The sequence below is a fragment of the Stylophora pistillata genome, chromosome 5, assembly GCF_964205215.1.
Source record: "Stylophora pistillata chromosome 5, jaStyPist1.2, whole genome shotgun sequence".
In the NCBI taxonomy this organism is placed as follows: Eukaryota; Metazoa; Cnidaria; class Anthozoa; order Scleractinia; family Pocilloporidae; genus Stylophora; species Stylophora pistillata.
In genome coordinates, this window is record NC_142523.1 from 22,285,123 (window position 1) to 22,298,403 (window position 13,281).

The 13,281-nt window shown below is 38.0% G+C and overlaps 1 protein-coding gene and 1 long non-coding RNA gene across 2 annotated transcripts; one reads left to right on the forward strand and one right to left on the reverse strand.

The window, feature by feature from the left end:
• Window positions 1–1,057: 1,057 nt before the first annotated feature.
• LOC148730810 (uncharacterized) lies at window positions 1,058–4,530 on the reverse strand. Its single transcript, XR_016001931.1, has 2 exons — window positions 4,173–4,530; window positions 1,058–2,553 (listed from the first exon to the last, which is right to left on the reverse strand). It is a non-coding gene; the product is annotated as an uncharacterized LOC148730810 (long non-coding RNA).
• A 788-nt stretch (window positions 4,531–5,318) lies between these two features.
• Window positions 5,319–9,302, forward strand: LOC111333793 (uncharacterized). Its single transcript, XM_022939415.2, has 2 exons — window positions 5,319–5,539; window positions 7,041–9,302. Exons 1-2 carry the CDS (start codon window positions 5,477–5,479, stop codon window positions 8,154–8,156), a joined length of 1,179 nt encoding a protein of 392 aa, XP_022795150.1. The 5' UTR covers window positions 5,319–5,476; the 3' UTR covers window positions 8,157–9,302.
• The last annotated feature ends 3,979 nt before the right edge of the window (window positions 9,303–13,281 follow it).

Sequence of the window (13,281 nt, forward strand, 5' to 3'; positions counted from 1 at the left end):
TAAAACAAAAGCGGCTAGTCATCGGGCATGCGCAGACGGATTGATAGGAACCTTAAGCAGTCAGGACGGCAGCGCCAAGAAAGACTTCGATTAAAAAATGAATTAATGCCTTTAATTAGAATTTCAAAATTGTCTGCATGTGTTTACCGCCCGGCGCCACACCTCAACTTCAGCATAACATACAAAGAAGCGTTGAGTTTCGAATGGAAATTAAAATAATTTGGATATATCAACAAAGTTGAAATGGTAAATTGGCCACCGTAATGATTACAAAAGCTGACGTTTCGAGCGTTAGCTCTACGTCGGAGCGAATTTCGTCGGAAATTAAAATAACTTGCCGTCGCGGTTTCCGTTCGAAAACGACGCAAATTTTGGTGATTTCACGTTGTTGTTTTGCAAAGGACGGCTAAGAAATATACAAAGTTTTAAAGCGCACATGCTGAGCTATCGTTCTGCCAATTATAGATGTTTTGTTTTGCCACGTCCTCGCTGCCGTCGCCGTCGTGGTTTGCATAAGGTCCGTACTTTTGGTCAGCCGCGTGCAAACAGTCGTCAAACAGATGCGTACGTGTGAACGTTGTAATGACAAAGAAGCGTGCCTTTAGGCTCTCAGAACTAAGTTGTCTCACACGCAATGCAAACAACCACACAAGCCAGTGAGTTGCAATATCTTAGAAGAGTAGACAATTATTTTGTAGAACTCGAAATAGAATCAAGGTAAATCGACAGAATATCCACCTACGGTTTTCATGTTTCTCTCGACTGAGTCTTAAGTAAATGAGGGGCCAACAGTCTTTCATTTTAAGCAGGTATCCCTGATAGTCATGACAATTTTGTCATCAATAATTAAATGAATCACACGGGCTGACAAAGCCCTAAAGGGAAATAGTCCCTGAAAATCAATAAGAGAATTTTGTTAAAGCTAAAAGCAAAATTGTAAAGCAACAGGATATTGTATATCCATGGAAATTTTGTCATCGATAATTAAGTAAATCACATGGGCTGAAAAAGCCTTAAAGGGAAATTCCCCACAGACAGTCAAAGGTAGTTTTCATAGTGTTTTAAAATGTGTACCGTTCTTATTTAAGCTAAAAGCAAAATGGTAAAGAACCGGGTTATTCTTGGTTTCCACCTAACGTCATCAAACTTAAGAAATAAGGCAATCCTTTTGAGATTTTAGCTAGGTCAGTTATAAGAACAGCCGAAGACTTATCTTTTTATTAATCTTTTTGACGGGGAGTTTCGTTTCGTGTTAAAGCAAGGTTGAACCTCCAGGCTTTTGCGTGAAACGATATGAAATTGGCGGCGGAGAATGCTATCACGTAAGTTAATAAGAGTGACTTATCCGCTAAGATTTCGCAGCTAAGCAGTCCCTGTATGAGAATATGTACTCATACAGATGTTTATGAGCGCTCATAAGACGACAACACGCTTTGTATCTACGACATGTCTTTTTGTTCGCTTCCGATACCATATTCTGTCCCCCAAGGGACACAGACTTGTCGTCTTCATACAAAGCATCATAAATTTGATTAAAACATTTCTTTGAATATCTCCCACACGAAACATTGCAAACACCTGTCAACCGAGACTGGCGAACGGAAATATAATCGTATTTGAATAAGCTTAGTGTTCGAAAACCACCAATCACATTTAAGAAAAGCGCCATCTACAATTTAAGGGTGGGGTTTCGCATCTTATTACCAGAGAAAGGAAAATAAATCTTCTTGTCCACTGGAAACAGTGGACAAGAAGAGCCACCCAGTGTATGTCCGTTGCTAAATTATAATTATTATGCAGCAGTTTAAAATTTTTGTATGCTATATACAATAAGAATAGTATGACCGGGCGCATGAGCGTAGCCGGTTAATTATAGTGAAATCAAAATATATATAGTGAACAAAAAAAAACCGTCGAGAAATAAAAAAGATAAGCTATTTCGGGTATCCAAATCTAAAACAGTCATTATAAATTCTTTAAAAACCTATTACTTATTTCGGCTATGAAAGAGTTAATCAGTGACGATCACTTCCTAAGTTTCTAATAATCCACAGAATTTTTGAAGGCAAAGAGTTAAATAGTACGCGATGTTCACTGTTTATGTTACAACTTTAAATGTCCGAGAGATATTTAGTGTTCCCGAGATCACAGCCTTCTGCATATTTTGAAGAACTCCCTTACTCTTGTTTCCGACCAACTCCTTCATTTCAGCTTCTAAGTCACGACACCATCCCCCTAATGCGTCCATTATGATATTATATTGTTTCACTTCATATTCTTGGTACTTCCGCTTTAATTCCCAACGAAGCGGTCCGTATTTCGAGGTTTTTTCCTCCTTCTTTTTCCCCCTATTTGTAATCCATGGGAAGCTCATCTCCAGCGTGATGATTAGTCTTGATTCATGGTCGATAATACGCGCATCTATTTTGTTGGCTCTAACTTCTTGGTGCTCCGCAAATAAAGGAACGTCCCAGAATGCTTGCGCATTGTTCGCCTCGTACACTGGCTTCGGTTTCAATGGCGAGTACCAAGGGAGGACTGTGTCTACAAGGCCTTGGTCGTGCAGAATTTCAAAGAAAAGTAAAAGAAAAATAAACTGCGGATTACTCAGTCATTAGCGGTAAGACACAAACCTCATTGCTGTCAATGAACTAAATAACAGAAAAGTTTACCAAAAGAATATAGGTTGGCACACATCACTTGTGATTCCATAAACAAGGGCTCACTCAGATGTCATGGTAAAATAAATTGCTACCGTTTAGAACTCGAACTTATATGAATGTCTGAAAGCGACACTACCTGAGCGGTATATGGCGACATTACGGTAGTGGGCAGCTTTTCACGCGGTATTTCGGTAGTTTTTGTAGCATTTAGGCGCGCGGTACCAAAGATTATCCTTCAAGTTCTCCATTGTTTCACACCGAACAATTTCTAGCTTCCGACTGCTTCGGAACCAGGTTGAAATAAAAAATAACGTGACTGAGACTAGGTTTACACTAGAAGCAATTGTTTCGGATTCGTGAATAATACGGTACGTTTCACAACCGGATTCGATCATTTTTCCGTTTACACTTAAGTAGACAATTCCGAAATAAGATCTCTCTTCCTTCGTCGTGTCTCTGGAGATTTTGAATCCTAAATTTATAGCTGGAACTGCGAATCCGAAAACTTTTGATTCCGGAAAGTTTATCCGTGTAAAGGATTTGTAAACGTTCATTTACAAATTCTAAATCGTTATTTTTGTGTTAGTATTTGAACAAAGTAATGATATGACATTGAGTTTCGACTCGCTATTGCAGTATTGCGGTACCGATATTTTAGCGATTTTTTTTTTTTGTGTGACATTGGGGAATATGCCGATACTTTTTTCTTTTTCTGTAGTGCGGTGTTCATAAGCCAGAATGTCCCCCTCGGATTCATGTCTATTTAATTACCCAAAACCGAAAATACTATTGGCTTTAATTTTGACCAAACAGCTCCACAAAATAAAGAAAAATAAAAGTACGTAAAGCATCAGAAACAGGAGCAAAGAGTAAAGGCTTTGTTTAATTAAGGTTCTGAAGCGTCTTTCTTTGCTAACTTTGAGTTGTGATAGAGACTGTCGTTCCAACGCAATGATTTATCGAGCATATGCTAATTTGGGTGTTGATTGAAATACTATTCTGATACAAAACTACGTGCCAACTTGAAAAAGGCTTCTTATCAAAACATTAACCGGTTGCAGTGCAGTCTCGTATGGCGCCACACCTCAACTTCAGCATGAGGAATGGAAATTAGAATAATTTACTGTTGCGGTTTCCGTTCACAGACGGCGCAAATTTTGGTAATTTCACGTTTTTTTTTTAATATAGGACGGCTAAGAGATGTACAAAGTTTTAAACCGCACAAGCTGAGCTATTGTTTTGCCGATTAGATCTTTTGTTTTGTCACTTACTCGTTGCTGTCGCCGTCGTGGTTTGCTTAAGGTCCCTAATTTTGGCAAGCCGCGTGCAAACAGCCGTCAAACAAATGCGGACGTGTGAACGTTGTAATGACAAAGAAGCGTGCTATTAACCTCTCAGAACTAAGTTGTCTCACACGTCATGCAAACAACCACACAAGCCAGGGAGTTGCCTTATCTTAGAAGGGTAGACAATACTCGAAATAGAATGATAAATCGACATAATACCTACCCACGGTATGTATGTTTTTCTTGACTGAGTCTCAAGTAAATCGGAGGGGCTGACAGTCTCTCATTTTAAACGGGTATCCCTGATAGTCATGGAAATTTTGTCATCAATTATTAAAGAATCACATGGGCTGATAAAGCCCTATTTGACAATTATTCCACGAGCGCGCGTTGGATATGAGATGATAGATAGCCAACGAGGCGCGTAGCGCCTCGTTGGCTATAATCATCTCATATCGAACAAGCGCGAGTGGAATAATTGTTTAATTAAAAATATGCCCACAAGATATCAAACAGATCTTCTTAACTTAATTTTGTAAGAAGAAACCGGATGTTACAAAGTACAGATATTAGATTATGGTATATTGGCGCATAATAATGGCGCATATAATGGGTAAGCAAATAAAAAGTCTTAAATTTGTATTATCCAAAGAGCCGGGTTTTTTTAAAGGGAAATAGCCTCTGACAATCAACAAGGGAATTTTAGTGAAGCTAAAAGCAAAATTGTAAAGCAACAGGATATTCTATAGCCATGGAAATTTTGTTATCAGTAATTAAGTAAATCACATGGGCTGAAAAAGCACTAAAGGGAAATTCACCACAGACAATCAAAGGGAGTTTTCATAGTGTTTTAAAATGTGTACCATTCTTGGTAAAGCTAAAAGCAAAATGGTAAAGCAACAGGATATTCTTGGTTTCCACGTAACGCCATCAAACCTAAGAAATAAAAAATTATCAATCCTTTTGAGATTTTAGCTAAGTCAGTTATAAGAACAGCCGAAGACATCTTTTTATTCGTCTTTTTTATGGGGATTTTCGTCTCGTGTTAAAGCAAGGTTGAACTTCCAGGCTTTTGCGTGAAACGATATGAAATTGGCGGCCGAGAATGCAGTCACATAAGTTAATAAGAGTGACTTATCCGCTAAGATTTCGCAACTGAGCAGTCCTTCTATGAAAATATGTACTCATATAGATGTTTCTCAGCCCTCATAAGACGACTACATGCTTTGTATATATGACATGTCTTTTTGTTCGCTTCCGATACCCTATTTTGTCCCCCCAGGGGACACAGACATGTCGTCCTCATACAAAGCATCATAAATTTGAATAAAACAGCTCTTTAAATATCTCCCCACGAAACATCGCAAAAACCTGTCTACCGAGACTGGCAAACGGAAATATAATCGTATTTGTATAAGCTAAGTGTTCGAAAACCACCAATCAGATTTAAGAGAGACGCCCCCTACAATTCAGGGGTGGGGTTTCGCTTCTCCTTAAAACCAGAGAAACGAAAATAAAAGCTAGTAAATGTTTACTGCGGATAATTCAGTCATTAACGGTCTACTGGGAGTCGCTGAAGACAAACGTCAGGTAAGACACAAATCTCATTGCTACTATCCTATGCTTTCGATGAACTAAAATAGCAGAAAAGTTTACAAAAAGAATATAGGTTTGCATTTAACACTTGTGACTCCATAAACAAGGGCTCACTCAGATGTCATGGTGAAATAAAATGCTGCGTTAGAACTCGAACTTATATGAATATCCAAAAGCGACACTACTTGAGCGGTATATGGCGATATTGCGGTAGTGGGCAGCTTTTCTCGCGGTATTTCGGTAGTTGTTGTAGCATTTGGGCGGTACCAAAGATTATCCTTCAAGTCCTCCATTGTTTCACTCTAAACAATTTCTAGTTTCTGACAGTTTTGGAAACAGGTTGAAATCGAAAATAGCATGACTGAGACTTGGTTTATACTAGTAGCAATTGTTTCGGACTCGTGAATAATACGGTATGTTTCAGAACCGGATTCGATCATTTTGCCGTTTACACTTAAGTAGACAAATCCGAAATAAGATCTCTCCTCTTTGGTCGTGTCTTCGGAGATTTTAATTCCCAAATTTATAGCTGGAACTGTGAATCCGAAAACTTTTTATTGCGGAAAGCTTATTCGTGTAAACAATTTGTGAACTTTCATTTACAAATTCTAAATCGTTATTTCTATGTTAGTAGTTGTAAAAAGTAGTGGTATGACACGAGTTTCGACTCGCTATTGAAGCATTGCGGTACCGATATTTAACGATTTTTTTGCGATATTGGAGAATTTGCCGATTCTTTTTTTTTTTTTTTACTGTATTGAGGTTTTCATAATCCAAAATATCCTCCTCGGATTCTTGTCTATCTAATTACCCAAAACCGAAAATACTATTCGCTTTAATTTTGACCCAAATAGTTCCACGAAATTAAGAAAAATAAAATTACGTAAAGCATCAGAAACAGAAGCAAATAGTAAAGGCTTTGTTCAATCAAGGTTCTGAGGCGTCTTTCTTAGCTAACTTTGTGTTGTGATAGAGACTGTCTTTCCGACATAATGATTTTTTAAGCATATGCTAATTTGGGTGTTGATTGAAATACTAATCGAATGCAAAATTACGTGGCAACCTGAAGAAAGTTTGTCATCAAAACATTAACCCGTTTCAATATGGTTTCCCGCGCAAACGTTGTACACGCCAGTATCTGCATATTTTCTATTAGAATTAATCGCGAGTAGAAATAATATTCATGAACAAGTCTTATGACATTTTGCAATGTCAATGGCTACGCTTCTCGCCCTCTATTTTTTCAGTGAACCACGAGCTCGTGATTTATATCGCCTAATACTGAGTTGGGTGGGACGAAGGGCTCTGCATGACGGAAACCAGAGAGCGTCTAAATCGCACAAACATTATTAGTCTAGGTAAGGAACATGGGGCTTACAAGTCTAACCGGCGGAAAACACATTATTACGGCAACAATCGAGCTACCAGACAGGCTATTTCTTGGGCTGACTTTTTGATTTTGTTTTTACTGACTTCATGATGACTTCTTTGGTAGGTAGTGTTACACCTGGAAAAACAAGGTTTATCGCAATCTTCCGGCTCAGCGAAATCAGGTAGGGTTATAGCCTACAAAGTTTTAGGAAGTTCACGAGGATTAAGGAAGAAAATTATGGAGGAACTGCCGGAAGACCTACGGCAACTTTGGGATAAACAACGGTATCATAAATTCCTTGAGAGAATTTTTGTCATTTCGAATGGTATAGCTTCAGAAGTCTCAACTGAACATGAGAAGGCGGCTTTTAAGGCAGCTCTGCCATTGGTACCAGAACTTTGGAAATCTAAAGAATCCCAAGAACATGAACGCATACAAGAAATTTATTTCTTGTGGGAAAAGGCTGCGCTACCCGAGTCGCTAGCAATTTCGCTAGCAATTTCGGCCAACCAGTATGTGAAAAATGTTCTTTGCACAGAATCCATGGAGAGAGTTGATTTTTGCCGCATTCATAAATGTTTATCGCTATCAAGCCTCTTACTTATTAAGCTTAAAATGGAAGTGGAGCAAAAAATTAATGTCGAAGATGCTATTGTTCAAGAAAGGAATAGTACTGGGGAAATTCCTTCGAAAGACGAAAAACAGAGCTCTGTTTTGCAAAAGATTTCCCTGAAACGCCTGGAAAACTTGTATATTTTTCCATTTGTCGAAATTGGTGATAAACCTTGCCAGTATCCTGATCATCCTGGTGTCTACTGCATATATTATATAGGCAAATCTGACCTATATGAAGGCGGGGTCAAACCCTCTAAAGACCGACCAGTTTACGTCGGAATGTCGAAAATAAGTATCTCAAAACGCCTGTTGAGCCACCAAAGCAAAATAGTCAAGGCAAGGGACTTGAACCGGAGAGACTTCATCGTTCGATTCATGCTGGTGGACATGCATTACTATGCTTGCTGTGTAGAGGAGATGCTGATAGAGTACTTTAGTCCCGTGTGGAACGAGAACGAGGCCGTAAAGTTCTCTTTCGGTAACGCTGACGACGTGAACAACAACTGGCACAAATACCATGTTGAAGGGGACTCAAAAACTAAAGAAACTATGATAAAAAGTGTGAAGGATTATGAATTAAAACTGAAAATGAAACACCTCAGTCTGGCCACAACATCTTCGTAAATCTGCCATGACATAACTGGGCTTAAAGTTTTTAATTTCAGCTGTAAATAATTTTATTTGATCTCTGGGGAACTTGATTGTATGAATAATTTTTTACATAACTTTTTTTTTTTTCACGGCAATCTCGTCTTCGATTGTCCAGGAAGTAATATGCTGAGAAAAACTCTAATCTTTACGCCTTCCCTCGACCCTTAGAAACGTCTGACTTCTCATGCATGATCGCTACAATATTAAGCTCCTAAGAATAAAGGAAATGAGCACAAGCTAAAGATCGTGATTTTTACAAAAATTCTCCTTGTTAGAACCTTAGGAAATATATAGAAAGTTGTATGAAGAAGTGTATACTGATGTTAGGGTATAAAGAGTGAATTGAGTTGATCAAATTTGAAAACTCCACGATGCCTCAGTGGTTATATATTTTCTCAGTAAATTAGTTTTCACCGTATCGTTCAATAGCTTGAAGCTTGACAATGAAAGCCATATTTTTGGCCATAGCTTTTACTAAGTCCCTCTACGAACTGTTCTTACTTTATTTGTAAACCTCAAGTTAATGGAAGAAGAACTAGGAATATTGCGCTTACAAAGGATAACACTTCACGGCTTTATTTTTCTCGAGGCAAAAACAAGAATCATTTGAAAGATTAAGTACACCTTGAAGGCAAATATAGATAACTATATCATCTTAAATTTAACAAATAAAGAAGCCTTGACTGTGCTCTGTTCTGTAGTAAAGCACTTAGAAAGCGGCTAGAGCACGAAAGAGTGCTCTAGCCGCTTCCTAAGTGCTTTACTACAGAACAGAGCACAGTAAAGGCTTCTCTATTTGTTTTAGAATAAAGAATCCGTTAAATTCCACACACATTACTTGCAATTTCCGAAAAAACTTTATTTTCAAAGCGAACAACAGTGTCGTCAGCATGCTCTATTCTCGGGCAGAGCACGCTTATAATAAGCCAATCAGAATCCTTGTTAGAATGGGCAACCTAATTTCATTGGATGAAAAAGGGCTTTTCCGAAAGCGCGGAGTGCGGAGTCTGAAAAAAAATTGAAAAAAAGATGAAAAAATAACATTGAAAAGAATAATTAAATACATAAATAAACTAGAAATAGAAATTTAAGAAATAAAAATAATAATTAAAACATTCATGCCGCCTGAAGTGGACTGTTCATATGGTATATTTAACCCAAGATTTTCATAGTTAGCAGTTCACTTTTACCTTGAGTTAGCAGTTCACTTTTACCACTTATTACCAACTTTAAATGAATATATTAAGTACGTTTATCCCCGTCACATGCGTTTCCATGTCAATTGATTGAATGCTTGGGCTAGGGGAGACAACTTATCCCTAGCCTCCTCCAGGCGTTCGGTTAGTTGGGTCATAGCTCGGAAAACGGTGAGCGAAAAAATCGGCAAAAAGTGCTTTTTTTACTCTTTTTTGTGTTAAAAGCCTTCAAGTACTGTGTACCAACTTAACTTTATTTCCAGCTTGAAAGCAGTAATTTTCTTCCCGAGAAGATATTAGATTCTAGCAGAAAAAAAAAAAAAAAAAAAAATAGATGGCCGCAGCAGTCACGTAGTTGCACGTTGAATTGACGTGACAATCAGCCCTGTGCAGTTAAATGGCTTTTTTGGGAAAACATTTTATTTTTATAATTTGATTTCTCAAGGTGCAACTTTACCTGTGTATTGACTTTTTCCTCTATTTGTCAATCTACATTTTTTATCTTACTATTTTTCAGCGCTGAATATCTTTCAAGGTTTTAGATTGAGGTTTGCGAGAACTTTAGGACGCGCAGGTGACCAGTTTTTGGAAAGCAAAGTTTGAGATTGTTTCGAGGCAATACAGCTTTCCAGTAAAACCGAAGGTGTAGTTTCTCGCATTTTCTAGACATGGTCAAAATTTGACTATGCTTTATTTTTTTTTTCCGTAAGAGTAAACTGCTAACTATAAAAATTTGGAGTTAAATATACCATATGAACAGTCCACTTCAGGCGGCGTGAATTTTTTAATAATTATCATTTTTATCTCTTAAATTTCTATTTCTAGTTTATTTATGTATTTAATTATTCTTTTAATGTTTTTTTAAATTGTTTTTTAAAAGTTTTTTTTAGACTCCGCACTCCGCACTCCGCACTCCTCGTTTTCGGAACAGCCATGAAAAAGACCAAAGCTGTCAAAATGTCAAACCATCAAAAGCTATCACGAAGAATCGCAAATCTTGCTTAATAATTCGAATGCATAAAAGTGTATTTTTTGCGTACAAAAACCAGTATCTGTAGTAACATGTTTAATGAAATCCGACCGAATTTTGGCCCACGAAAACCTGGACGTTATCAACGTGACAATTTGAAAACAACTGTTTAAAGCTTGTGGTTGGAACTTGACAAATTGCTGCGCTGTGTTCTGTTAATAAACAACGGTCGAATTTACAGCAGCGTGAGGATTTTCAGAACTGGTGGCTGCATCAGAGGAACTTGGCTGCGATGGTCTTCCATTCAATGCACCAGAGAGGATATCTGAACAAGCCCTTAGCTGTTCACTGGATGGACGAGTGTTGTAATTCCTCAGGCTAGCTTCACTGCGATGACGAGAGATAGCCATTATGTGCCGCGATGGAACTTTGAGTTTGGCGCCAAGACCGGGTTACCCGCGTCCGGCAACTCGCTGGCTAACTTTCGCAAGGTAAGATTTCAGGTGTGAAATTGTATACTAAGTAGCTTGATCTTCTTCGAACTTAATCCAGCAGTCTCCAGCCAAGTATTAGAATAGGTCAAAACAGTTTTAATATTGCCATTATATTTGTTTAAGTTGGGAAAATAATTTGAAAAAATACCCATAATCGGTTCATTTCGAGTGGCATTTGTTGCAGCTGCATAAACTAACTCATTTAGGCACACATGAAACGTACCACTTACGTTACGACACTAAAATTTTGACTGTCGCGTGCACTGCGGGCGCAACCACCGTATGCAAGGCAACTTAAGTCTGAAATAGATTAAGCTTTTCACAGGTCCCTTGAATTTGCTTTGCTTCGTTGTTACTCAAAATCATATACTTGTTTGAATCAATTTCACTTTTCTAAATTAACAATATTGTAATCTCCTTGTAATTTTTATTTCCAACCTCCTTGATATACTCTAATATTGTCTACAACCACTCGACTCGAATAGTTTTTTTGCTACATTCGGGTGGTGTATTTCTTTCACTTTTGTATTTATTTATTTGTTTCTTTCTTAAGTAATAACATTTGTAGTTTTTAAAGTGGAATAAAAAAGTGTGTGCTAATTTGGAGGAAACTGTAATTGATAAAGTCCGAGACTCTCTGGGAGGTTTTGGGAACTTTTTAATTTTGTAGTAAATGAAGTATGCTAATACCGAGGAAACTCCAGAAAGAGCTGAGAACAATCCAACCAAATGAAGCAACGATGCGAATAAATATCTTATTTCTTGAACAAAATCACAGTGGCGTGTTACTGTACGTACCATATGGTAAAATCTTGAACTCCACACCAAAAGTATTCCTGAATTTCTTTTAGCTTGCCTCATTCTGATTGGTCAATAAGACTCGTCTAACCCTCTCAGCCAATCAAATGCAAATTTTAAACTCAATCGTTCTCCCGCCTCAGAGGTGATTTGCTCGTTTTACTTGACAGTTGGCTCTGATTAACTTAGCTATTTTCGTCTGCTTTGACTGGCTTCTGTGCTTACTTTGGTTTTGGGTAAGATACGCTCTGTTCCGTTGACACAGACCTCTCTTTTGCAACGAACTGATGTAATTCGTCCAACGCTCGCCAAAGGTGTCAAAACTTTACAGTACGAATTCTGGTGAGCTGCAACAGAAGCCTAGGTTATACACTCCTGGCTACATGTTAAAATGAAAGTTTCTCTGATTAGCTGCTGCCTTCGCGCAAAATTTCGCCTCCAAACAGCAGTCAATCAGCGGGACTTGGTGATGCTTTTAGTCGTCGCCAAACTAATGAAATCTTAAGGTCAGTGCAGTAAGACATCTGGAGCCGGAAAGGTGAAAACTACTGCGCTAAAGGAAGGGGAAGTGCAAAATATTAATCATATTATATGGAAAAACTCTTGTAAAGTAAGAAAACCTCAGAATAGATTGACGAACGTTAAGGATAGACAAGATTGAAAAGGATTGCAAGCCACCAATTGAAGATTTACATTACGTGTTTCAAAACGCACAAAAGAATGTCTAGTCTTCTCGCAAAGTTGTGCGGTCTTCTTTCTTCGTATTAAGAGTAATTTTTTATAGCAATATCTTTTATCAGAGGCGAAATGTAAAGTTCCAAACGAAAATATAATCTTAGTTTAATCCTTTTCGTTCCGTCTCCACCACAAAACGTCGTTTTTTTAAGTTGACGGTGCTCGACCAAAAACTAATCCATCTTTGGAAGAAAGGGTTTCAAAGTAAAACAACAGGACACACCTTGAAGATATCAAATAACCCTTGGTCATTTTAAGCTGTACAAGATGGCTTAAAAGAGTAATGAACACGAAATTTATCGAACAGAGCTTTGTTCTATTCTTCCGGGTTCTCCTAACATTCTTTCAGCCAAGCATGTTCAAGGCACTGCGCGGCTGTAGCCCGTTTATCCGTGTTGAAGTCGAGCATTGGGAGCAGAAACGCTGAGAATTCCATGGCGTCCTTCTCAGGCCACTCGTACTTCTCACGAAGAACATCATAAAGTCCCCTGGAAGAGAAGGACATGAAAACTTAAAATCTGTAGCTCTGAGGACTTTCCTCGAAAACAAAACATTAGCCTTAGTCTTAAAGGACCCCATAGAATTCCCTTATTTGAACATCGACGATCAACAATTAGAGCTTGTAACTTAAAGTACTTGGTTTGGTGATTCAGAATAATTTAAAATGGAACAATCATATTGAATATATAGTCACCAAGGCCTCTAAACGCCTTCACATACTCCCAGTACTCCGTCGAGGGGGCGTTGAGATTATTGATCTAATTACTATTTATACTGTCTTGTTAAGATCTTTACTGGAATATTGCTGTGTAGTATGGCACCACGCCCTAGCAAATATATATTGCCTAAATGCAGGACAGAAAGATTGCGTCGTAGTTTTTTACCAAGTACTAGCCTAGTGTTTA